This window comes from Oncorhynchus mykiss, chromosome 16, assembly GCF_057628025.1.
Source record: "Oncorhynchus mykiss isolate SJ-2025 chromosome 16, ASM5762802v1, whole genome shotgun sequence".
NCBI lineage: Eukaryota > Metazoa > Chordata > Actinopteri > Salmoniformes > Salmonidae > Oncorhynchus > Oncorhynchus mykiss.
This window is the reverse complement of record NC_143037.1, coordinates 36,101,955-36,127,560: the sequence shown is the minus strand read 5'-3', so window position 1 is coordinate 36,127,560 and position 25,606 is coordinate 36,101,955. Positions and strand designations below refer to the sequence as shown.

The following is a 25,606-nucleotide window of genomic DNA, read 5'->3' as shown; positions in this document are numbered from 1 at the left end:
AAGACAACATTTCAGCACTGTTGCTACTCTCCCTAGGAGTGGCCGTCCTGCAAAGATGACTGCAAGAGCACAGAGCAGAATGCTCAATGAGGTTAAGAGGAATCATAGTGTCAGCTAAAGACTTACAGAAATCTCTGGAAGATGCTAACATCTACAGTTGAAGTCGGAAGTTTACATTTACATTTACTTAACATTTACTTGGGTTGGAGTAATTAAAACTAGTTTTTCAACCATTCCACAAATTTCTTGTTAACAGACTATAGGTTTGGCAAGTCGATTAGGACATCTACTTTGTGCATGACACAAGTAATTTTCCAACAATTGTTTCACTTATAATTCACTGTATCACAATTTCAGTGGGTCAGAAGTTTACATACACTAAGTTGACTTGTGCCTTTAAACAGCTTGAAAAATTCCAGAGAATGTCATGGCTTTAGAAGCTTCTGATAGGCAAATTGGAGATGTACCTGTGGATTCATTTCAATGCCTACCTTCAAACGCAGTGCCTATTTGACATCATGGGAAAATCTAAAGAAATCGGCCAAGAGCTCATAAAAAACAAGTCTGGTTCATCCTTGGGAGCAATTTCCAAACACCTGAAGGTACCACATTCATCTGTACAAACAATAGTACACAAGTATAAAAACCATGGGACCATGCAGCCGTCATACCGCTCAGGAAAGAGACACGTTCTGTCTCCTAGAGATGAACCTACTTTGGTGCAAAAAGTGCAAATCAATCCCAGAACAGCAGCAAAGGACCTTGTGAAGATGCTGGAAGAAACCGGTACAAAAGTATCTATATCCACAGTAAAACAAGTCCTATGGACAAAGATCGTACTTTTTGGAGAAATGTCCTCTGGTCTGAAAACAAAAATAGAACTGTTTGGCCATAATGACCATAATTTATGTTTGGAGGAAAAAGGGGGATGCTTGCAAGCCGAAGAACACCATCCCAACCCTGAAGCATAGCGGTGGCAGCATTATGTTGTGGGGGTGCTTTGCTGCAGAAGGGACTGGTGCACTTCACAAAATAGATTGCATTATGAGGAGGGAAAATTATGTGGATATATTGAAGCAACATCTCAAGACATCAGTCAGGAAGTTAAAGCTTGGTCACAAATGGGTCTTCCAAATGGACAATGACCCCAAGCATACTTCCAAAGTTGTGGCAAATGGCTTAAGGACAACAAAGTGTCCATCACAAAGCCCTGACCTCAATCCTATAGAAAATGTGTGGGCAGAACTGAAAAAGCGTGTGCGAGCAAGGAGGCCTACAAACCTGACTCAGTTACACCAGCTCTGGCCGGAGGAATGGGCCAAAATGCACCCAACTTATTGTAGGAAGCTTGTGGAAGGCTACCCAAAACATTGGACCCAAGTTAAACAATTTAAAGGCAATGCTACCAAATACTAACTGAGTGTATGTAAACTTCTGACCCACTGGGAATATGATTCTTAAAATAAAGTGGTGATCCTAACTGACTTAAGACAGGGCATTTTTACTTGGATAAAATTTCAGGAATTGTGAAAAACTTAGTTTAAATGTATTTGGCTAAGGTGTATGTTGACGAGTCTACAATATGTAAAACACTAAACAAGAATGGTGTTCATGGGAGGACCCCACGGAAGAAGCCACTGCTGTCCAAAATACCCCATTGCTGCACGTCTGAAGTTTGCAAAAGAGCACCTGGATGTTCCACAACGCTACTGGCAAAATATTATGTGGACAGATTAAACTACAGTTGAGTTGTTTGGAAGGAACACGCAACACTACGTGTGGAGAGAAAAAGGCACAGTACACCACCATCAAAACCTAATCCCAGCTGTAAAGGATGGTGGAGGTAGGGAGCATCATGGTTTGGTGCTACTTTGCTGTCTCAGGGCAGCTTGCTATCATCAATGGAAAAATGTATTCCCAAGTTTATCAAGACATTTTGCAGGAGAATGTAAGGCTACCTGTCCGCTAATTGCAGCTCAACAGAAGTGAAATGATGCAACAGGACAACAACACAGAAGAAAATACGCCCTCTGGAGTGGCCCAGTCAGTCCTGACCTCAACCCGATTGAGATGCTGTGGCATGACCTCGAGAGTGGTTCACACCAGATATCCCAAGAATATTGTGGAACCGAAACAGTTTTGTAAAGAGGAAGGTCCAAAATTCCTCCTGACCATTGTGCAGGTCCGTAACTACAAAAAATGTTTGGTTGAGGTTATTGCTGCCAAAGGAAGGTCAACCAGTTATTAAATCCAAGGGTTCACGTACTTTTTCCACCCTACACTGTGAATGTTTACACAGTGTTTTCAATAAAGACATGAAAACGTATACTTGTTTTTGTGTTATTAGTTTAAGCAGACTGTGTTTGTCTTTTGTTGTGACTTAGATCAAGATCAGATCAAATTTTATTGCCAATTTATGCAGAAGTCCACGTAATTCTAACGGGTTCTCATACTTTTTCTTGCCACTGTATACAGTATGTGGTTAGTTATTAATTAATTTAGTAAAGCCTGGCATCAAAGGTGTCAGCAGAAAGAGACTTACGCCTCTATTACTACTAATGAAGTCAAATTAACCAATAGGAATTTGCGATGTTATGCGTAAGATAAAGATTGAATCGATCTGTATTGTGAGAGAACACGGAATGGAGGAAGAAAGTTGGACAGCCATTATTAATTGTCCATTACTTTAATTAAATAAATGCATTATTCTTGGCTATTCTAGAAGGTTGTGGTTATCATAGGATTCACTATGCTAGTCTGAAGCACAAGTTGCCTTCAAGATCTAGGATCAGCTATCTATCCAAAGGTTAAAAGCTTCACAACTGAACTCTGATCAGCTCTTAAGAACACCATCATTGGCCACAGTAACACTCTTCCTTCAGCACCACTGGCAATGCTAGAGCACAACACCATGCCTAGCCAAACAAAACTATACCCAGAAGTCAATTTCAGGGGATGAGAGACATAAATCAAATCACATTTGTTGGTCACATAGATGTTAATGCGATTGTAGCAAAATGCTTGTGCTTCTAGTCTCGACAGTGCAGTAATATCTAACAAGTAATCTAAACATTTTCCCAACAACTACCTAATACACACAAATCTAAAGGGGGAATGAGAATATGTACATATAAGTACGTGGATGAGAGATGGCCGAGCGGCAAGGTGCAATAGATGGTATAAAATACAGTATATACATGTGATATGAGTGAAGTAAGATATGTAAACATTAAAGTGGCATTATTTAAAGTGATTAGTGATCCATTTATTAAAGTGGCCAGTGATTGGGTCTCAGTGTAGGCAGCAGCCTCTCTTAGTTAGTGATTGCTGTTTAGCAGTCTGATGGCCTTGAGATAGAAGCTGTTTTTCAGTCTCTTGGTCCCTTGCACCAGTACTGACATCGCCTTCTGGATGGTAGTGGTGTGAAGAGGCAGTGGCTCGGGTGGTCTGTGGACCTGTTGGGGCGGTATGCAAACTGAAGTGGCCGCTAAGGTGGAGGGGATATGATCCTTGACTAGTCTCTCAAAGCACTTCATGATGACAGAAGTGAGTGCTTCGGGGCGGTAGTCATTTAGTTCAGTTATCTTTGCCTTCTTGGGTACAGGAACAATGGTAGCCATCTTGAAGCATGTGGGGACAACAGACTGGGATAGGGAGTGATTAAATATGTCCTTATACAGCAAGCTGGTCTGCGCATGCTCTGAGGACGCGGCTAGGGATGCCGTCTGGGCCAGCAGTCTTGCGAGGGTTAACACGTTTTAATGTTTTACTCACGTCGGCCACGGAGAAGGAGAAGGGGAGGGAGTGCAGTCCTTCCTAGCGGGCCGTGACTTTGGCACTGTATTATCCTCAAAGCGGGCAAAGAAAGTGTTTAGTTTTTCTGTAAGTGTGACGTCGGTGTCCGTGATGTGGCTGGTTTTCTTTTTGTAGTCCGTGATTTCCTGTACACCCTTCCACATACGTCTCATGTCTGAGCCATTGAATTGCGACTCCAGAAATACCAAGGGGAGAGTTTACATGTTTAAAGGAGTCAGTCCTGGCCATGTTTGAGGCCTGATGATGAACTGAATGGGTATTTAGCCTCGGTTTGGCCTAGTCAGCCCCTCAGCTTGGCATCCTGTCTCTGTCCCTCTCAGGGCAACCAAGGCTACCAGCCAGGGTAGCCAAGGCCAGGCTTTTAGAAATTAGCAAAGAAATATCCGCCCAGCTAAAGCCAGACAGGTTGCTATTCCTATAGCTATATAACCTAGAGGGCAAACCTCTTATCTTTGCCATTAATCCATAGAGATGGATAGAGGGCACACTGATCATAAATTGCTATTGATCGCTTTTGTGACGATGCCAGAACCACTGAGGGTTATCTCCGTTTTATATTAGTGAATTATTTCATTGTCTACTTCAATGATTAGATTGGCGTTTTGTAAACAACAGGCATAAAGTCATAGAGATGGATAGAGAGTGCAGAGACCCACCCATCCAAAGACTTTAGTCAGAAGGAGTATAAGTTCACAGCCTGGAAAAAGCAACAGATGTTTGTCTTCCTGGCGCAATCGCAGGCAGAGCTCTGTAATCTGCTCACTGTCTGTCAACTCTGGCTTGGGCTCGGAAATGAAAGTGCTCTGATTTCTAAAGCTTTCTGTGTGTGAACATGTGTTTGTGTGAGAGAAAGATTTATTGTGCATAGGGTATGACTTAGTCTACACTACAACAGGTTACTGAGTTGTTTGTGAAGCTTAGAGTGGAGCTCCTCATTTTACACGTTACATCTAGGTGGTCATTATGGGGTTGGAAATGGTTTCCTTTAAATGCAGTGTTTAGTGTGATGTTTATGCATGTGTTTGCCTATTTTTACTCCTTCATTTGTCAGAGTAAGAGAACATAAGATGCCTATTTCTCTAACTAGTGCTCTTATTTGTGATTGTGCCTCTTGGTTTCCCCTCTGCATTAGATCATAGTCCAGTATTACTACTGAGTAATAACTACACATTAATGATGTACCATGTAGACACTGAAATGTGTATATTTCTTCATTTGTTTGTCTTTGAGATACTTATTTATCCCATATTTTCCATGTACAGTCAGGTCCTTAATTCATTGCCTCTGCCAGGAGGATGGCACTTGGCCACAAGTGGATATTCTAGCAAGACAATAACCCCAAGCACACATCAAAATATACAAAGAAATGATTAAATGACCACAAAATCAACATTTTGCAATGGCCATCTCTGAATGGAAGAGTGCAGACGAAGGATCTGGAAAGATTCTGTAAGGAGGATGGTGTAAGACGTGTTCTCATATAACATTTTAGAAAAATGCTCACTGTCGCTATCCTCGCAAGTGGAGGGTGCTAGAGTATTGGAAACAGGGTTGCCAATCATTTTGACCCCCATATTTTACTTTTTTTTTTTGCACTTTCTCTGAGTATTAGTATAAAAATATAGAATTTCCCAAAATTTTGGAGCATACAATATAGCTCAGTATTTGTATTATATCTTTTCTACGGTCTATTTTTCTCATCTTTATCAAGGATTCCAATACTTATGGAGCAGACTGTATTTTCCATTACTTAAGTGTTAGGCTTTCTGTTATGCCTTCTATTTTTATCTGAAAGAAGACCGTTTAGGTCATCATTAGGGCGACACCTACCTACGTCGTGATCTAACTTGGATCAATTTACTAGTAAATTTACTCTGTCTTTCCTTGTTTATTGAATGTAGTCTAATCTAAAGGGTTAATACCAATAGAGTAGAAATCCAGTGGGTTGAATAAAAAGTGGCTTAGAGAAGAGAACCTTCTTGTATTGTACCATTGCAATGAGAAAAGAAAATGGCTGCTTTGTGTCTTAATGTTCCACTACTTCTTCCTCTGGGGAACTGATTTGACAGCACATGGACATGAAAGGATACTAATACTGTATACAGTATGTTTACAAAGACTGTCATACATGGCATCATGCATCTCGGTCGGTTTGTTTGTTGAGCAGCTCGTCCACGATGATTATGGACATGACAAAATTGTTGCTAATGTTTTGTCTTTTTCTCTGTCTCTCTCTTTGTGTGTTTCCCTTACAGGACATTGACTGGGTGCAGACAGAGAAGCACGTGTTTGAGCAGGCGTCCACCAATCCGTTCTTAGTGGGCCTTCACTCTTGCTTTCAGACAGAGAGCCGGTAAGAGGCAGACAGAGAACGAGTTCTGAATGACTTATACTCAGGCTAAATAGAGGTGAAATGAATCCATTTCTCTACAATTGTTCCACTGGCCTTGGAACTAGGCAACTGAATTGCTCACCATTCATTATGTGAAGTAAGAAACTACGGAGCTGTGGCTTCTGGGAAAAGTGACACATTCAGTGACAGACTTCTCATTGTAAGTAAAGAAATGTATAGTTGTAGTCAATTAGAGGTAGGCTATGTGAGCCTTTACCATAAGACCATGAACTATGACTTAAAGTGAAACCAAATGTTCACCAAGGTAAACAAATGTTTTGTTTTTTACGAAGAACTTTAAAATCATATTTAGCCAGATAATGGACATTCAATTTGACATGCAGCCTTCAGTTGGCCAATGATGATAATACTAGCTATTGTTTTGGAAAATGGCAATCTTGGTAAAACTCCAAGACTGATTGTTTGCCAATGTCTTCTCCTCTCCCATTTCTTCTGATTGTAGGTTATTTCTCGTGATCGAGTACGTCAACGGAGGGGATCTGATGTTTCATATGCAACGGCAACGGAAACTACCAGAAGAACACGCAAGGTAAACAAGCAACATCCTCCTGCTCCTTTGATACTTCAAAAGCATATGGATAGAACCCTCAATCATGGCTCTCTGCCATTTCCTTTAACCTATAAACTTATCCGTTTATTTTAAGGATGAATAGGCCGTATTAACGTTCCAATATGATAGGCAATATTGTATTTTTCAGGAAAGCAAACCAGAGGTAGAGAAATCACGAGCATTTAGCCCACCACGTCTCACTATGCCAATTGTGAGGTGTAGAATGTAAATATCGAAAAGAAATCACCTATTCGTTAGAAACTCCTTCCTGTATAATATACATAATACCATATACTGTATGTGGGCCTCAGGGTGTTTTCTACATTGTGCGAAGGTCAGAATGGAACTGTAAGTTGGACAAACTGTGTCACCGAGTCTGGGTGCCAGGAATTCTCTGAACGAGGATAAGCATGCCTGAATGAATCTTCTTCTTTTCTTTCAGATTCTATGCTGCTGAAATTTGTATCGCTCTGAATTTCCTGCATGAAAAGGGAATCCTCTACCGAGATTTGAAACTGGACAACGTTCTCTTGGATCACGAGGGACACATCAAGCTGACAGACTACGGGATGTGCAAGGTGAGACCCATGCACAGGCCTACTGTATACTGTTATAGTACTGCCTACTATGCTGCTTACTTGACTTCCCCATTCATTTATGTAGAAGTGGATCAATACACTAGACATCGAAAATCTCATGCTCTTTCACTTGTCTTTCTCTGGCTCTCTTTCTCTCCATCTTCTCCACTCTTTCCCCCACTCCCCCCTCTCTCTTTCCCCTTCCCTTCACCACCTTCTCTCTCCCCCCTCATTTCTCTCTCTCCTTCTCCCTCCCTCCTTCCCCCTATTAGGAGGGCATAAGACCAGGAGACACCACCAGTACATTCTGTGGAACCCCCAACTACATAGCCCCCGAGATCCTCAGAGGGGAAGACTACGGTGAGTCCCTCCCATCAACAAACATATACATGGAGGGAATGGGGAGAACCTCAGCTCTGGGAATTGGCTATTTAGGAGTTATTGTAAAAAACGACCACTTCAATTAAATACAAAATATGTGGAAAAAAAGAATGAACATATCGCTGTCATTACCATACTATTGCTGAATCAAGATGGCCGACGTTGTCTGTGTCTCTCTCTCCAGGGTTCAGTGTTGACTGGTGGGCGTTAGGTGTGCTCATGTTTGAGATGATGGCCGGGAGGTCCCCTTTCGACATCATCACCGACAATCCTGACATGAACACAGAGGAGTACCTCTTCCAAGGTGAGATATCCCTCTACTACAGTATGATGTGGATTCATAACAGCTCTTCTCACTCAATAGCTGTGTTCGAATACCCATATTAACATACTACATACTCTATACTATTAGTTAATGTTAGTATACTGTAAATTAACAGTATGCTTTCAGTTGAGCATACTAGCTGTTAGCCTGTCTACTGGAAGTTGATGCTGTTGCTATGCAACCTCTTGCTAGCTAGTTAGCATAACAAATGACTAGTTAGACATTTTACGACTTCGGGTGTGTTCTTCAATTCAATCTGGAGTGCCAGAGTGAGCTCGTAAATTCAGAGCGTTGTCAGATTGTAAATTCAGAGCGTAAATTCAGAGCGTTGTCAGATTGTAAATTCAGAGCATTGTCAGATTGTAAATTCAGAGCGTTGTCAGATTGTAAATTCAGAGCATTGTCAGATTGTAAATTCAGAGCGTTTCGCTCTCGGAGCACACACTGGATGCTCGGGCCGAGGAGTAGGGTTGATTTGAGCGTTCTGACCTTACAACGGCAGTCAAGCACCCAGCTAGCTAGCTAGCTAGCTACTTCCAGACACAAATGAGACCTCTCTGACCATTTTACTCACCCTAGCAAAGCTGGTTAGGCAGTTATCTTGTTATCTAGAGCGTTGGTGACTTTAACTAGGCTGCTGGCAACAATTTAATTGCGCTTTTTTGCCGACGTTTACTGACACCGGACATTGAGTGCTCGTAAATTAATTATTCTGCGATCTGGTACACTCGGACGAGAGTGCTCTGAAATCAGAGTAGAGCCAGAGCGAATTTACGAAACACCCGAATGTCCATTGAGAACGCACAACGACTATACCATTTAGCTAAGCTAAGAATGATGGGAATAATCAAGTCAACAAACGTTGGGTAGTTAGCTAGATATCCTATATAGTTAATATACTGTCAAGTTTGATGTATAACTACTAATGTTAGGTAGATAGCTAACATACCGGTACATACTGCTGTAATGATATGCTATGTGGTTCGTAAGGACAGCGTAGCTAACAAATTGTCAGCCAATATAACGTGTAAGGTAACTTATTTGAAAAGTCATTCCTTTATTACATTGCTCAACATTTTCTTAACATTCATCATAATTAGTTAAAGCAACAAATTTGTATCCGCTCTCGTTGTACTTCGACTGCATATGTTCCGCCATTTTCTTCAAATCTTGAAACAATGTGAAGCCACACCCGTTTCCTGATAAATTGCATTATGGGCCCTAAAGTACGGAAATAGTGTATACTGCGTGTATACTTCATATTTTGTACAACTACCGGGAACATTTGGCATATTAACTATATCCATACTATGACCAATAAGCATACTATATACTCAATTCACGTCACAAATAGTATGGTTAGTGTGGTTAGTGTGAGTATACGAACACAACTAATGTCTCAAAAGTGTTTGACATTGTTAAGTGTGACATTCCCTACTACTACGCAATGTAGCAGCCACCGGGTTTGATGCATGGTGGCTATTTTGTGTCAAAAACAAAAACAAATGCTCTCCACACATTGGCTACTCACTCCTCCACTCAAGGGCATGATTATCCAGGATAGTAGTACTTAATATTCCTATATATGTCAAACTTTTTCTATCTATATAATGGACCCTATAAGACAGCACACAAGACAGCACAAGACAGCACAAGACAGCACACAAACACATCACACGTCATTCAATATGTTTTATGTATTTTGTGTTAAAACCGATAAAGATTTCTACACTAAAAATAAGTATGAGACATTTGGACAGCTAGAGCTATCTGGAAAGGCAAGACCACTGGAGAGACAACTGTATTATACCATAGAAATATAATTAATTGAATGGGATGTCCGTTCCAGTAATTATATTTGTATGTGCTATCTTGTACTACAACCCCCCATACCCCGCAGTAGCGAACATTCCTCCATACCTCCCCCCCAGTCTCTCTCCACCATGCCCACCCATGGCAGTCTGGGCATGGGCATTGGAACGGGCATCTGCCAGCCTTTTGGTCCTCCTCACGTCCCCACAGGGCAAGCAGCATGTCTCCTTGATGCCACCTCGCTAGCGGAAACCAGCCCCTCTCTCTGTAGGGGAGGGCTAGCCTTATGCCACAAGCCTGACCTGTGCCAACCTCACCCTGGGAAACCCTGGCACACATGCCAGACCACAGAACCGTAGACATGCAGACAGAGTTCGGGGTTGGCATGGTGGTATTCAAAATTCCATGACAATTAGGTTGTAACCAAATGAGAATGTCATGGAACGTGTTGTACTAAATGTCAGTCTGTCCGCTTGTCTGTCTGTTTGCCTTTTCCTTCGGTCTGCTTGCCTTTCCGTCTATACTATGCTACGCTCTGCCATACTATACCACTACCCAACCCTTCCTTCTGGCGACCACTAGACACATGCCACCATCAGTGTTCCTAACCCTGGCCCTAGGCCAAGCTCCTTAACCCCATCACAGAGGCTGCATCCCAAATGGCACCCTATTCCCTACATAGTGCACTACTTTTGAACAGAGCCCTAGCCATTTGAGATGCAGCCAGTGACTGATCCAGTTAACATTCCATTAGGACTCAGTGTAAACAAACACAACAGAGCGGGCCGGCCGGCTGGGGGCATTTAGGAAGAAGAGGATAAACAACACTACTCTTCTGTCTGTAATCTGTTCATCAGAGAGGCTTTGCGTCCGCCTCGTCTGCTCCTAGACATGCAATGTTTGTTGATGAGGAATCAGAAATATCTATCTGTTTTGCTGTGTTGCTGGGGGAGAGGGGATTTGAGGTCAATCAAGGTTGACTTGACCCGACAGAGTGCGTCCCAATAACCTCTCCTTTCTCCCGAAGTACGAACTTGTTCACTTGCCTTTATGGATTTAACAGGAAATTACTGGTTTAAGAAATTTCATCTAGCCCATGCCTTCACCAATCCAATGCTTTTAATGTGGGGAGGAGTGAACATGTGCACACCTCAGGAGGAAGGAGATATTATTGGGACATACCCAGAGTGGCAGTGAGTCCAACTAACCAACACAAGATGAGGCTATACACAATACTACCAAACTGTTTCCTGCTGCAAAAAACCGAACGTGCTGTACTACTTCACATGTGTTCTTAATGTCCAGGCTGTTGATCCAATATTGTGAGTGCCATTAGTCTCAAGGCTGCACACGACTGACGCAGTCGCAGAACAGTGCCCCCTCATCCTTCCTCCTCTTCTCTCCTCCGCCCACTCGCTCGTACGCAGCAGGCACTGGGACCCACAGGCAGGCCGAATGGTGAATCACCAATTGTTTGCCTCCCGCCCTTCGCAGGATTGTCTTACCTTCTCTCTTTCTCAATCATTATTTTTCTCTGTCTTCCCCAAACAGTTATTCTCGAAAAGCCCATTCGCATCCCAAGGTCTCTGTCGGTGAAGGCCGCCAGCGTGCTGAAGGGCTTTTTAAACAAGGTGAGAGAAGAACGCTGAAGTGTAAACCCAGTGTGGCCAATCAGGTGTCTCCCTCTCTCCTTCCCTCCCCCTCTCCCTGTCTATTTGCAGTGCTCAGTGAAATCAGCTTGTGTAGGAACGTGGCCAAGACCACATTAGGACAGCAACATGACAGCCACTCTGTGAAGGCCTTACCCATTTGGCTGAGAGACAGCGAGTTTGTGTGTGCTTTCACATGTTTTTTGTGTGTTATGCTATGGCCGACTTTCACATCCACTACAGTTACTTACACGTGTATTTGTTTCTACACGTGTGCGAGTGTATCATCCCCGATATGCATGGCTATAGTAAGACACAGTATAGTATTGTGTGACTGGCCTTGGACTGGCTTATCACATGCATTAAGCCTCTGCTAGTTAGGGTGCTAATAATAAAATAATGGTACTGATGAAAAAGAACACAGTCCCACTGTTGAAGTCAGCTGAGGGAATTGGTTACATACATACAGTACATACAGTCACTAGTGAAAGTCTACACACTCCTTGCACAGTCTTCACATTTTGCTGCCATGCAATTAAATCTACAAAGGGATCAAATTGTATTTTTTACCTGCTGATCTACATAACCTACTCCACATTTGTCCAAATGACTAAGAAATACAAAATGTGGATGGATTGATTTTGTATGTCTTCACACCCCAGAGTTAATACTTGATGGCCATTACAGCTGTGAATGCTTTTGAATAAGGTTCTACCAACCTTGCACAACTCTCAGGGAAACCTCCAGGTAACTGACAAAATAATGGTAACACTTAAGTAAACGAGGGACACAAATGATATTGAAAGCAGGTGCTTCCACACAGGTGTGGTTCCTGAATTAATTAAGCAATTAAAGTCCCATCATGCTTAGGGTCACATATAAAAATTCTGGGCAGGCCATTATTTTGGCTACCAGGCTATGCCCCCATAGGATGATAATGCCTCCATCCATACAGCACGAGTGGTTACTGAATGGTTTGATGAGCATGACAACGACATATACATGTCAGTCACCAGATCTCAACCCTATTGAACACTTATGGGAGATTCTGTTGTGGTGCAAACAAAACCTTCCATACATGTTTGTCCATGTTAGAAGTGGTCAGAAAGTGCTCAAACATGACCCATTTTGCATATCCCACCCTACCATGAGACATCCATGCATGCACACCCGCATGTGGTATGTCTGTGGTATGTGTGTACACGTGTGCTTGTGAGAGGGAAAGAAAGAGAATAACTTGCATTGGATTTGCTTATGCTGTATAATATACTCTAGGAGTGTGTGAGTGTGTAGAATACTCTAGATATTGTTTATGTATAGAGGATCAGTCAAAAGTTGGGAAACGCCTACTCAATCCAGAGTTTTACTTTATTTTCTACGTTGTAGAATAATAGTGAAGACATCAAAACTATGAAATAACACAAATGGAATCATGTAGTAACCAAAAAAGTGTTAAACAAACCAAAATATATTTTATATTTGAGATTTTCAAAGTAGCCGCCCTTTGCCTTGATGACAGCTTTGCACACTCTTGGCATTCTCTCAACCAGCTTCATGAGGTAGTCACCTGGAATGCATTTCAATTAACAGGTATGCCTTGTTAAAAGTAAATTTGTGGAATTTCTTTCCTTCTTAATGCGTTTGAGCCTATCAGTGGTGTTGTGAAAAGTTAGGGGTGGTATATAGAAGATAGCTTTATTTGGTAAAAGACCAAGTCCATATTATGCAAGAACAGAAACGACAGCCCATCATTACTTTAAGACATGAATGTCAGTCAATGTGGTTTATAAGTTTCTTCAAGTAGAGTCGCAAAAACCATCAAGCGCTATGATGTAACTGGCTCTCATGAGGACCACCACAGGAAAGGAAGACCCAGAGTTACCTCTGCTGCAGAGGATAGGTTAATTAGAGTTAAATGCACCTCAGATTGCAACCCAAATAAATGCTTCACAGAGTTCAAGTAACAGACACATCTAAACAACTGTTCAGAGGAGACTGCGTGAATCAGGCATTCATGGTCGAATTGCTGCAAAGAAACCACTACTAAAGGACACCAATAAGAAAAAAAGGCTTGCTTGGGCCAAGAAACACGAGCAATGGACATTAGACAGGTGGAAATCTGTCCTTTGATCTGATTAATCCAAATTTGCGATTTTTTTTTTTGTTCCAACCGCTGTGTCCTTGTGAGATGCAGAGTAGGTGAACGGATGATCTCCGCATGTGTGGTTCCCACCGTGAAGCATGGAGGAGGAGGTGTGATGGTGTGGCTACCACAGTATTCTGCAGCGATACGCCATCCCATCTGGTTTGCGCTTAGTGGGACTATCATTTGTTTTTCAGCAGGACAACGACCCAAAACACACCTCCAGGCTGTTTAATGGCTATTTGACCAAGGAGAGTGATGGAATGCTGCATCAGATGACCTGGTCTCCACAATCACCCAACCTCAACCCAATTGAGATGGCTTGGGATGAGTTGTTCTGTATAGTGAAGGAAAAGTAGCCAACAAGTGCTCAGTCATGGTAGAAATAGTTTTAGATACTGGAATTCTCTCATTTAAAATGTTGATGATATCGTTTTGTTGGTGGAGTTTAAACCCTTGAACGATGTATATATCATAGAAGAGCGTAATTGTCTTTTAGTCAAAGTTGTGTTAGTGTGTGTACAGTTGAAGTCGGAAGTTTACATACACCTTAGCAAATACATTTAAACTAAATTTTTCACAATTCTTGACATTTAATCCTAGTAAAAAATCCCTGTTTTAGGTCAGTTAGGATCACCACTTTATTTTAAGAATGTGAAATGTGAGAATAATAGTAGAGAGAATTATTTATTTCAGCTTTTTATTTCTTTCAACACATTCCTAGTGGGTCAGAAGTTTACATACACTCAATTAGTATTTGGTAGCATTGCCTTTAAATAGTTTAACTTGGGTCAAATGTTTCGGGTAGCCTTCCACAAGCTTCCCACAATAAGTTGGGTGAATTTTGGCCCATTCCTATTGACAGAGCTGGTGTAACTGAGTCAGGTTTGTAGGCCTCCTTGCTCGAAACACATTTTTGCATTTTTGCCCACACATTTTCTATGGGATTGAGGTCAGGGCTTTGTGATGGCCACTCCAATACCTTGACTTTGTTGTCCTTAATCTATTTTTTGAAGTGCACCAGTCCCTCCTGCAGCAAAGCACCCCCACAACATGATGCTACCACCGCCGTGCTTCACGGTTGTGATGGTGTTCTGGCTTGCATGCCTCCCCCTTTTTCCTCCAAACGCAACGATGGTCATTGTGGCCAAACAGTTCTTTTTTTTGTTTCATCAGACCAGAGTACATTTCTCCAAAAAGTACGATCTTTGTACCCATGTGCAGTTGCAAACTGTAGTCTGGCTTTTTACGGACGTTTTGGAGCTATGGCTTCTTCCTTGCTGAGCGGCCTTTCAGGTTATGTCGATATAGGACTCATTTTACTGTGGATATAGATACTTTTATACCTGTGTCCTCCAGCATCTTCACAAGGTCATTTGCTGTTGTTCTGGGAGTGAATTGCACTTTTTTCACCAAAGTACGTTCATCTCTAGGAGACAGTGTACTATTGTTTGTGCAGATGAACGTGGTACTTTCAGGCATTTGTATATTGAGCAAAGAGACACTGAGTTTGAAGGTAGGCCTTGAAATACATCCACAGGTACACCTCCAATTGACTCAAATGATGTCAATTAGCCTATCAGAAGCTTCTAAAGCCATGACATAATTTTCTGGAATTTTCCAAGCTGTTTAAAGGCACAGTCAACTTCTGACCCACTGGAATTGTGATACAGTGAATTATAAGTGAAATAATCTGTCTGTAAACAATTGTTGGAAAAATTACTTGTGTCATGCACAAAGTAGATGTCCTAACCGACTAAAACTATTGTTTGTTAACAAGAAATTTGTGGAGTGGTTGAAAAACGAGTTTTAATGGCTCCAACCTAAGTGTATGTAAACTTCCGACTTCAACTGTAACAAAAAAATACTGCTCAGGATTACATTTCCACAGAATAATCTAAAATAGTAGTAGATCAAACAACAGATAAATATAAAGTAAAGATTATGGAGTTAAACTGTTAATACAATCGTTGATCTGTGAATTGTTGGCAGGAGTTAGTGTGTGTTTTTCATTGGTGGTATTTTGATAATCACCTTGTTTTGAGATTTTTAAGGGTAAAGGAATTGTGTAAGGGTTTGTTTGAGGGAAATACTGACTGAACTTTGTTTAATTTGAGTTAATATTACATCTCTACATTCGACCAAGATCACTTCGCTGTAATTGGTGTTATAAACCATCTATTAAAATTGGTGCCACAAATATGCTTGAATGACTGGCGGCAGATATAGATTTTCTGTCATTTTCACTTTGTTTGTTTATGGACTATTGCGTTGAGCATGCCAACTCTTGATTCTACTCGTTTCTCTCCACCTAACAGGACCCCAAAGAGCGTCTGGGTTGCCAGGTCCAAACGGGCTTCTCTGACATCAAGTCGCACACGTTTTTCCGCAGTATAGACTGGGACCAGGTAAGCCTCCAATCAAATCCACTTAACTTTAGAAGAATAGAAGTGAATGAATCCGTCTGACAGAGTATTTGTGATGGGAGGGAAGTCAGGGAACTCAACAGTGAGTAATTGTGTTCTGTGGTTAGTCAGTATCACCTGTGGGAACCCATCTTGGTCAGTGTGACGGTCATCAGTTTACTTTGATTCACATTATGTCTATTTGCATTACGTCATGCTTAAAATGGTGGGTACGCTATATTTTATTTAACTAATATTGCAAAAATGGTTGAGAAGATACTTGATTATTGGGGGGGTGAAACAATATTTACTTTTATTGCTAATGGTTAATTAAAGGAATTTCCGATTGGCATGGCTTTCCTAACTTTGACAACGAGGAAGTTTCCCATCAGATTCCTTCCGAGTCATTTCCCTCAGCAATCAGCCCTTGTTAATGTCTTAATTGACCAGTGTTGGGAGAGGAGGGATCTTAGGGAGCTTTAAATGAATAGAACACGTAGAGACACAGTGTTAGACCACTGCTGTGTAGAACAAAGTGACTGCCTCCTCTTTGTTGCACCACCAAGAATAAAAGTGAGTTCTAAATGACAGACATGCACCATCCAAGTGTGTGTGTGTGTGTTGAGGGGAGGTTGATGGCGTACAGCTGACGCATGCTGCTATTTCAAAGTGGGAGATGGGCCCATACAATATTTAGGGGATCCAGTATGTCATCAGAAATTATGCTCATGTGCACATACACAGTGGGATTCGGTGTTTCCGCACATTATTATTTTCTAGTCAGTCTTCTGTATATTCAATACAAAAAAGCGGGAGATGCCTTGATCACAGCGGTGCCTCCTTTTCTGTGCAATATCATTGTTCAATTGAATGTCAATCAACAGTATGTCTCACAGTGTTGCAAAGTACCCCAAAACGTTGTTACTTTTTTGATACTAGACCATCAAAAACGGTTCGGTACTCACATTTTTGTTACTTTCGGTACTTCTTTTAAATGTGTCTCACGTGGTCTACTGATTGAGCGAGGATCAAGTCTGTCTTTGATCACAGCCGTTGCCCCCTTATAGCGTGAGCGCAATGTGCCTGCGCCTTGTCTGCCCACCTACTCATTGCTAGCTCTAGCCTGAAGATACCGGTAGCTTCCGCTTTGTAGGCTAAACCACTGGGCACAGACATCAATTCAACGTCTTTTCCAGGTTGGTTCAATGTAACTTCATTGAAATGATCTGGAAACAACGTTGGTTCAACCAGTGTGTGCCCAGTGGGAACTTTACTTGCTAGCTTACAGCTGAAGCCAACATAAATTCCCTACCCTAGTACCTTGTATATATTATGCAAACCATAAAGCAAAATATTGCTGATTTCAAAGCTGATTGTCACCTAAAACAATTGTCGTTCATTTTGTCTCCCCCGCCTGACTTCTCACCCAGTCAAGATCATCCTCTTTGCTCAAGCCTCGAACTGAGTGTGTGTGCACATGACGTCATGGTCTTAAAGCAACAGCGCACACTTTTATAAAAGAAGAGATTGCTTCTCCTATGCAAATGTTGCTGATCAGTATAATAAAATAAGTATTTTTGTTTTTTTTATCTAGCACTACACAGCTGATTCAAATAATCAGCTAATCATCAAGCTTTGATCATTTGAATCAGGTGTATAGTGTTACCAAAATGTGCACCCCTTGGGGTCCCGAGGACAGAGTTTGGGAAACGCTGGTCCAGATCAACTGCCATTCTGTGACATTGGCTAATAAGACTCATTTCTTTTTGCTGTGGAATCGTTTTGGTATCGAGTATAGTGATACTTAACCTGGTATCAAAGTAAAAATTCTGCTATCGTGACAACACTAGTCCCTCATGAGATAATGTTTAAGTCTCTTTAACAATAGTGTTATAATGTTGACTTTTCTGGTTGAGAAGATAACAACTGTATAACAACTCTTACAACCAACTGGTCTCTGTTCTAACCAGGTAAAGGAGTATTTTTCATGATGAGATCTCGAGGCTACAAAACTGTTTTGCTAGTACAGACTGAGATATGTTCTGGGATTCATCAGACAGCATTACGTTTACCACAACAGTCACAGGCTTCATCAATAAGTGTTTACCACAACAGTCACAGGCTTCATCAATAAGTGTTTACCACAACAGTCACAGGCTTCATCAATAAGTGCGTAGACAATATCCTCCTCACAGTGACCATAAGAATGTATCCAAACCAAAAACTATGGGCTAAAGGCTAGAGCTATTGCTTACAATGAACGGGACACGGACATGGGCGCATAGACGAAAGCCCGCCAAGACCTCCGACGAGACATCAAACATGCAAAAGGACAATCTAGGAGGAAGGCTGAATCATATTACACTGGCTCCGATGCTCGTCGTATGTGGCAGGGCTTGCAAACGGAAATCCAGCCATGAGTTGCCCAGCGATGCAGAACTACCAAACAAGCTAAATACCTTTTATGCTCGTGTCGAGGAATAAAACACTTTGTCTTGTGTTTTTCTGGATGACTGTGTGATCTCGCTCTCCGTGGCCCACATGAGCAAAACATTTAAACGGGTTAACAACCACAAGGCGGAATACCAGGGGGTGGTCTCAAAGCATGCGCAGACCAGCTGGCAAGCTGGCAACAGACATTTTCAATCTCTCCTTGTCCCTGTCTGTAATCCCAACATGTTTCAAGCTGACCACCATTGTCCCTGTTCCCAAAAGCTCTAAGGTAACCTCCCTAAATTATTATCACCCCGTGGTACTCACATCTGTAATTATAAACACCATCACCCCAGACAGCCTAGACCCACTCCAATTCGCATACCGCCCCAACAGACCCACAGATGACACAATCACTTCACACTGCCCTCTCCCACCTGGACAAGAGGGGAAATAACTAAGTGAGAATGCTGTTCATAGACTACAGCTCTATATCAGGCGGTATCAGAGGCGGCCTGAAAAATTGCTAAAGACTCCAGCCAACCAAGCCATAGACTGTTCACTCTGCTCCCATCCGGCAAATGGTACCGGAGCATGGGCTCTTGAACCAACAGGCTCCGACACAGCTTCTACCCCCAAGCCATAAGAATAAGACTGCTAAATAGTCACTTACCCAAACTATCTGCACTGACTCTATCTTGCTCTGACCCTATACCAAACATTAAGGACACCTTCCTAATATTTAGTTGCTCACCCCCCCCCCCCCCCCCCCCCCCCCCCCTTTTGCCCTCAGAACATCCTCAATTCATCGGGGCATGGACTCAACAAGGTCTCAGAAGCGTTCCACTGGGATGCTGGCCCATGTTTACTCCAATGCTTCCCACAGTTGGCTGGATGTCCTTTGATACACAAAGGAAACTGTTGAGTGTGAAAAACCCAGCAGCGTTGCAGTTCTTGACACACAGTGTGCCTTGCACCTACTACCATACCCTGTTCAAAGGCACTTAAAACGTTTGTCTTGCCCATTCACCCTCTGAATGGCACACATACGCAATTCATGTCTCAATTGTCTTCAACCTGTCTCCACCCCCCCATCTACTGATTGAAGTGGATTTAACAAGTGACATCAATAAGGGATCATGCCTTTTCACTTGTATTCACCTGGTCAGTCTGTGATGTTCTTAATGTATACACACTCACTCACACATTACATTGACACTCGACAAAAAATCCACACACATTCACATACGCACACACACAACACACATTCCGATGCTACACATACAGTTGAAGTTGGAAGTTTACATACACTTAGGGTGGAGTCATTAACTCATTTTTCAACCATTCCTCAAATGTCTTGTTAACAAACTATAGATTTGGCAAGTCGATTAGGACATCTACTTTGTGCATGACACAAGTAATTTTTCCAACAATTGTTTACAGACAGATTATTTCACTTATAATTCACTGTGTCACAATTCCAGTGGGTCAGAAGTTTACATACACTAAGTTGACTGTGCCTTTAAACAGCTTGGAAAATTCCAGAAAATTATGTCATGGCTTTAGAAGCTTCTGATAGGCTAATTGACATCATTTGAGTCAATTGGAGGTGTACCTGTGGATGTATTTCAAGGCCTACCTTCAAACTCAGTGCCTCTTTGCTTGACATCATGGGGAAAAAAAAGACCTCCACAAGTCTGGGTCATCCTTGGGAGCAATTTCCAAACGCCTGAAGGTCCCACGTTCATCTGTACAAACAATAGTACCCAAGTATAAACACCATGGGACCACACAGCTGTCATACCACTCAGGAAGGAGATGCGTTCTGTCTCCTAGAGATTAACGTACTTTGGTGCGAAAAGTTCAAATCAATCTTTTCTTTACTTTACTCTTATCTATCCTGATGCCTAGTCGCTTTACCCTGCTTTCATGTATCTACGTCAAATACCCCATATCTCTCTGCACATTGGTCTGTTTACTCCCTGTTAATTTTAATACCCTTTGTGTTACTATTTTATTTGTAGTATTATTTTGAAACTCTGCATCATAGGAAAGGTCTTGTAATCAAGCAGTTCAAGGTAAAGTCTACACCAGTTATATTCGGCGCATTTAACAAATACAATTTTACTTGAAAAACGTAATTTTGTTTGGTATCTGGTCACATTACTACGACCAGTTAAAGGCGTCCTTTTCTAGTTGGTAAAAGTGACATCACTGCAACAACTTTTGCCCGCTGGGTTAGTTTCTGCCTTTACTTCCCAGTCCTATCAGATAAATCCTGCAGGTGGATTAACGAAGGCCAGAAGGGAGGAGGGAACAACTTTGTTGAATGAAGTGCAGCCCGTGTCCATAACATAAGCCTCCCTAGCTCTGTGCCAAACTCAGCATAGTGATGTCAGAGACAGCGCTACCAGCCTATCCTGTGGGGGTGATCAGAACCCCTGCAGCAGCCAGTAGCAGAATTACGGCCCACATCTCTAACTGCGTCTCTGACTGCCCCTCTCAAGAGAATAGCGCTGCTCCACATCCTCTTACCAGAGTAACAGTGGAAAATCTTTCGGAAATCCACGGCAGAATTATTACCGACAGGCAGTGATTGGATAACTCGTCTAGACATAGAAGAGCAGACAGACAGATAGATACTCTGACTTGATTTCGGCTCACTAAATAGGCTATAGCCTACGATAGAAAAAACATTGCCAAAAGGAATGATTTCAAAGATACAAAGCCGTGGATAAGTCTCTCTTAGACTACTGTCAGTGTAAGAAACCATAACTGTAAATTCTAAAATACCAAACATATCCTGTCCTTTATTATAAACTTGGTGGTTCACGCCCTGAAGGCTGATTGGCTGAAAGCCGTAGTATATCAGTCCGTATTCCACAGATATGACAAAACATTACATTTTTACTGCTTTAATTGCGTTGGTAACCAGTTTATAATAGCAATAAGGTACGTTGTGGTATATTGCCAATATACCACGGCTAAGGGCTGTATCCAGGCACTCTGCATTGTGGGCCTTATTGCTTAAATATACACTGCTCAAAAAAATAAAGGGAACACTTAAACAACACAATGTAACTCCAAGTCAAGCACACTTCTGTGAAATCAAACTGTCCACTTAGGAAGCAACACTGATTGACAATACATTTCACATGCTGTTGTGCAAATGGAGTAGACAACAGGTGTAAATTATAGGCAATTAGCAAGACACCCCCAATAAAGGAGTGGTTCTGCAGGTGGTGACCACAGACCACTTCTCAGTTCTTATGCTTCCTGGCTGATGTTTTGGTCTCTTGAATTCTGGCAGTGCTTTCACTCTAGTGGTAGCATGAGACGTCTGTCAGCGTAGTGTCCAGAGCATGGAGGCGCTACCAGTACATCAGGAGACGTGGAGGAGGCCGTAGGAGGGCAACAACCCAGCAGCATGGAGGCGCTGCCAGTACATCAGGAGACGTGGAGGAGGCCATAGGAGGGCAACAACCCAGCAGCAGGACCGCTACCTCCGCCTTTGTGCAAGGAAGAGCAGGAGGAGCACTGCCAGAGCCCTGCAAAATGACCTCCAGCAGGCCACAAATGTGCACGAGACTCCACGAGGGTGGTATGAGGGCCCGATGTCCACAGGTGGGGGTTGTGCTTACAGCCCAACACCGTGCAGGATGTTTGGCATTTGCCAGAGAACACCAAGATTGGCAAATTCGCCACTGGCGCCCTGTGCTCTTCACAGATGAAAGCAGGTTCACACTGAGCACATGTGACAGACGTGAGTCTGGAGACGCCGTGGAGAACGTTCTGCTGCCTGCAACATCCTCCAGCATGACCGGTTTGGCAGTGGGTCAGTCATGGTGTGGGGTGGCATTTCTTTGGGGGGCCGCACAGCCCTCCCTGTGCTCGCCAGAGGTAGCCTGACTGCCATTAGGTACCGAGATGAGATCCTCAGACCCCTTGTGAGACCATATGCTGGTGCGGTTGGCCCTGGGTTCCTCCTAATGCAAGACAATGCTAGACCTCATGTGGCTGGAGTGTGTCAGCAGTTCCTGCAAGAGGAAGGCATTGATGCTATGGACTGGCCCGCCCGTTCTCCAGACCTGAATCCAATTGAGCACATCTGGGACATCATGTCTCGCTCCATCCACCAACGCCACGTTGCACCACAGACTGTCCAGGAGTTGGCGGATGCTTTAGTCCAGGTCTGGGAGGAGATCCCTCAGGAGACCATCCGCCACCTCATCAGGAGCATGCCCATGCGTTGTAGGGAGGTCATACAGGCACGTGGAGGCCACACACACTACTGAGCCACATTTTGAGGACAATACATCAAAGTTGGATCAGCCTGTAGTGTGGTTTTCCACTTTAATTTGGAGTATGACTCCAAATCCAGACCTCCATGGGTTGATCAATTTGATTTAATAAGAATATTTCATTCATTCAGATCTAGGATGTGTTATTTTAGAGTTCCCTTTATTTTTTTGAGCAGGTTATAATCTCCCAATAGCTTAAAATATCAGATTTGTCATGCATGCAATGAAAATAAATTGTGTTAATACCGTGAGGCACACTCCTACTCATATATGAATAAACAGCATATGCTGCGTCCCAAATGGCACTATATTCACTACATAGTGCACTACTTTTAACCAGGGCCGATAGGGCACTAGCAAAAAAATAGGGCATATGGGCCCTGGATAAAAGTAGTGCACTCTGGAGGGAATGGGGTGCTATTTTGGATGCAACCGAGATGCTGGTTTAAACACAATGTTTGCCTCTTGGGGAAATTGGGTGTGGGTCCCACCATAAAAGTGAGAAGGAAGAAAATATTTCTAAATATCAGTAACGTGCCTTGGCATGACGCGTGGTACAGTGCAGACAGTAAAGGAAAAATCTTGTGAATTTGACCACTTTGATATTTCCCCCCCAGCCCCCGTGAAACCTCCATGTTAAAAGGCTTGACGAAGCTTTGACGGCATGTCTCAGTGGCCGGTGACCATTGACGGTGTGCCTCGGTGGCGGTTGACCATTGAAGGTGTGGAATTCGTACACGACGCAACGTTCTTCCAACAGAAACTTAGCAGTCTCTGGCCCAGACAGAACTCCCGGGCTCTGAGCAGCACTTTGTCCCGTGTATATATTTTGTATATATTTTTGACCTCAATTTCAACATACTCTACAGCAACCCGCTTCACCCAATGTGATATAGAGCTGATATTTTCTATACTTTAGAACTGGAACCCCCATAAGAAGTTAGCCAGCTAACTAGCTAGTAGTCAGCTAGCCACTGGTAGTGGTCATCAGCTAACCTCAGCCCGGACAACTCCTGCCAGTCTGCACAGCGCGACTCAACCCAGAGCATTTCAGGCTGATTTTTCTCTACTACATCTCTGGATTCCTACCGCAAGCTCTGAACCTTTTCACCTGGATCATCGCAGCTAGCTAGCTGTTATTTGAGTGGCCACTCCTGGCTAACGTCTCTATCTCGAAGCAAGCACCAGTTAGCCTGGAGCTAGCCCCACCTCCCGGCTAGCTGAAGAGGTCCATCAGTCAATTTCTTGGGCTACAATACCTATTTTGCCAATTGGCCTGGACCCTTTTACTGCCTACACGGAGCCCCGCCGATCCATCACGACTGGTCTGCCGACATAACCGTCCGAGGGGGCTTCAACAGACTCTTCCGTCGCGACGTCCCCTAAGGCACTCCTGCTAGCCTGCTTTCCCCGGCCCGCTAGCTGTATGAATTGCCATGTCTCCAGCTCGCCTAGCTACTCACTGGACCGTATGATCACTTGGCTACGCATGCCTCTCTCTTAGGTCAATATGCCTTGTCCATTACTGTTTTGGTTACTGATTATTGTCTTATTTCACTGTCGAGCCTCGAGCCCTGCTCAATATGCCTCAGCTATCCCTTTTGTTCCATCTCCCACACCAGGTGACCTCACCTGGCTTAAATGATGTCTCTAGAGACAAAACCTCTCTCATCGTCACTCAATGCCTCGGTTTACCTCTACTGTATTCACATCCTACCATACCCTTTTTGTACATTATGCCTTGAATCTATTCTTCCGCGCCCAGAAACCTGCTCCTTTTACTCTCTGTTCTGAAATCACTAGACGACCAGTTCTTATAGCCTTTAGGCCTTATCCTACTCCTCCTCTGTTCCTCTGGTGATGTACAGGTTAATCCAGGCCCTGCAGCGCCTAGCTCCACTCCCATTCCCCAGGCGTTGACTTCTGTGTTGACTTCTGTAACCGTAAAAGCCTTGGTTTCATGCATGTTAACATTATAAGCCTCCTCCCTAAGTTTGTTTTATTCACTGCTTTAGCACACTCTGCCAACCCGGATGTCCTAGCCGTCTCTGAATCCTGACTTAAGAAGGCCACCAAAAATCCTGAAATTTCCATCCCTAACTATAACATTTTCCTACAAGATAGAACTGTCAAAGAGGGCGGAGTTCCAATCTACTGTAGAGATAGCCTGCATAGTTCTGTCATACTGTGCCCAAACAATTCGAGCTTCTACTTTTAAAAATCCACCTTTCGAGAAAGAAGTCTCTCACCGTTGCCGCTTGTTACAGACCACCTTCAGCCCCCAGCTGTGCCCTGGACACCATATGTGAATTGATTGCCCCCTATCTATCTTCAGAACTCGTACTGTTAGGTGACCTAAACTGGGACATGCTTAACACCCCAGCCATCCTATAAGCTAAGCTAGATGCCCTCAGTCTCACACAAATTATCAATGAACCTACCAGGTACAACCCCAAATCCGGAAACACGGGCACCCTCATAGATATCATCCTTACCAACCTGCCCTCTAAATAAACCTCTGCTGTCTTCAACCAGGATCTCGGCGATCACTGCCTGCGTCCATAATGGGTCTGCGGTCAAATGACTACACCTCATCACTATCAAACTCTCCCTAAAACACTTCAGCGAGCAGGCCTTTCTAATCTATCTGGCCCGGGTATCCTGGAAGGATATTGACCTCATTCCGTCAGTAGAGGATGCCTGGTTATTCTTTAAAAGTGCTTTCCTCACCATCTTAAATAAGCATGCCCTGTTCAAAAAATGTAGAACTAGGAACATATATGGGGTGGCAGGTAGCCTA

At 43.0% G+C, this 25,606-nt stretch overlaps 1 protein-coding gene across 5 annotated transcripts in view; it reads left to right on the top strand.

The window, feature by feature from the left end:
* Window positions 1–25,606, top strand: part of LOC110491852 (protein kinase C, zeta) — a 153,405-nt gene that overhangs the window by 100,964 nt on the left and 26,835 nt on the right. For all 5 annotated transcript variants that reach the window (XM_036946742.2, XM_090202584.1, XM_036946747.2 and 2 more), the window contains 7 exons: window positions 6,072–6,169; window positions 6,672–6,758; window positions 7,222–7,357; window positions 7,630–7,717; window positions 7,923–8,042; window positions 11,427–11,506; window positions 15,986–16,075. In XM_036946742.2, the coding sequence (XP_036802637.1) occupies window positions 6,072–6,169; window positions 6,672–6,758; window positions 7,222–7,357; window positions 7,630–7,717; window positions 7,923–8,042; window positions 11,427–11,506; window positions 15,986–16,075 (699 nt within the window). The remainder of the gene's footprint in view (window positions 1–6,071; window positions 6,170–6,671; window positions 6,759–7,221; window positions 7,358–7,629; window positions 7,718–7,922; window positions 8,043–11,426; window positions 11,507–15,985; window positions 16,076–25,606) is intronic.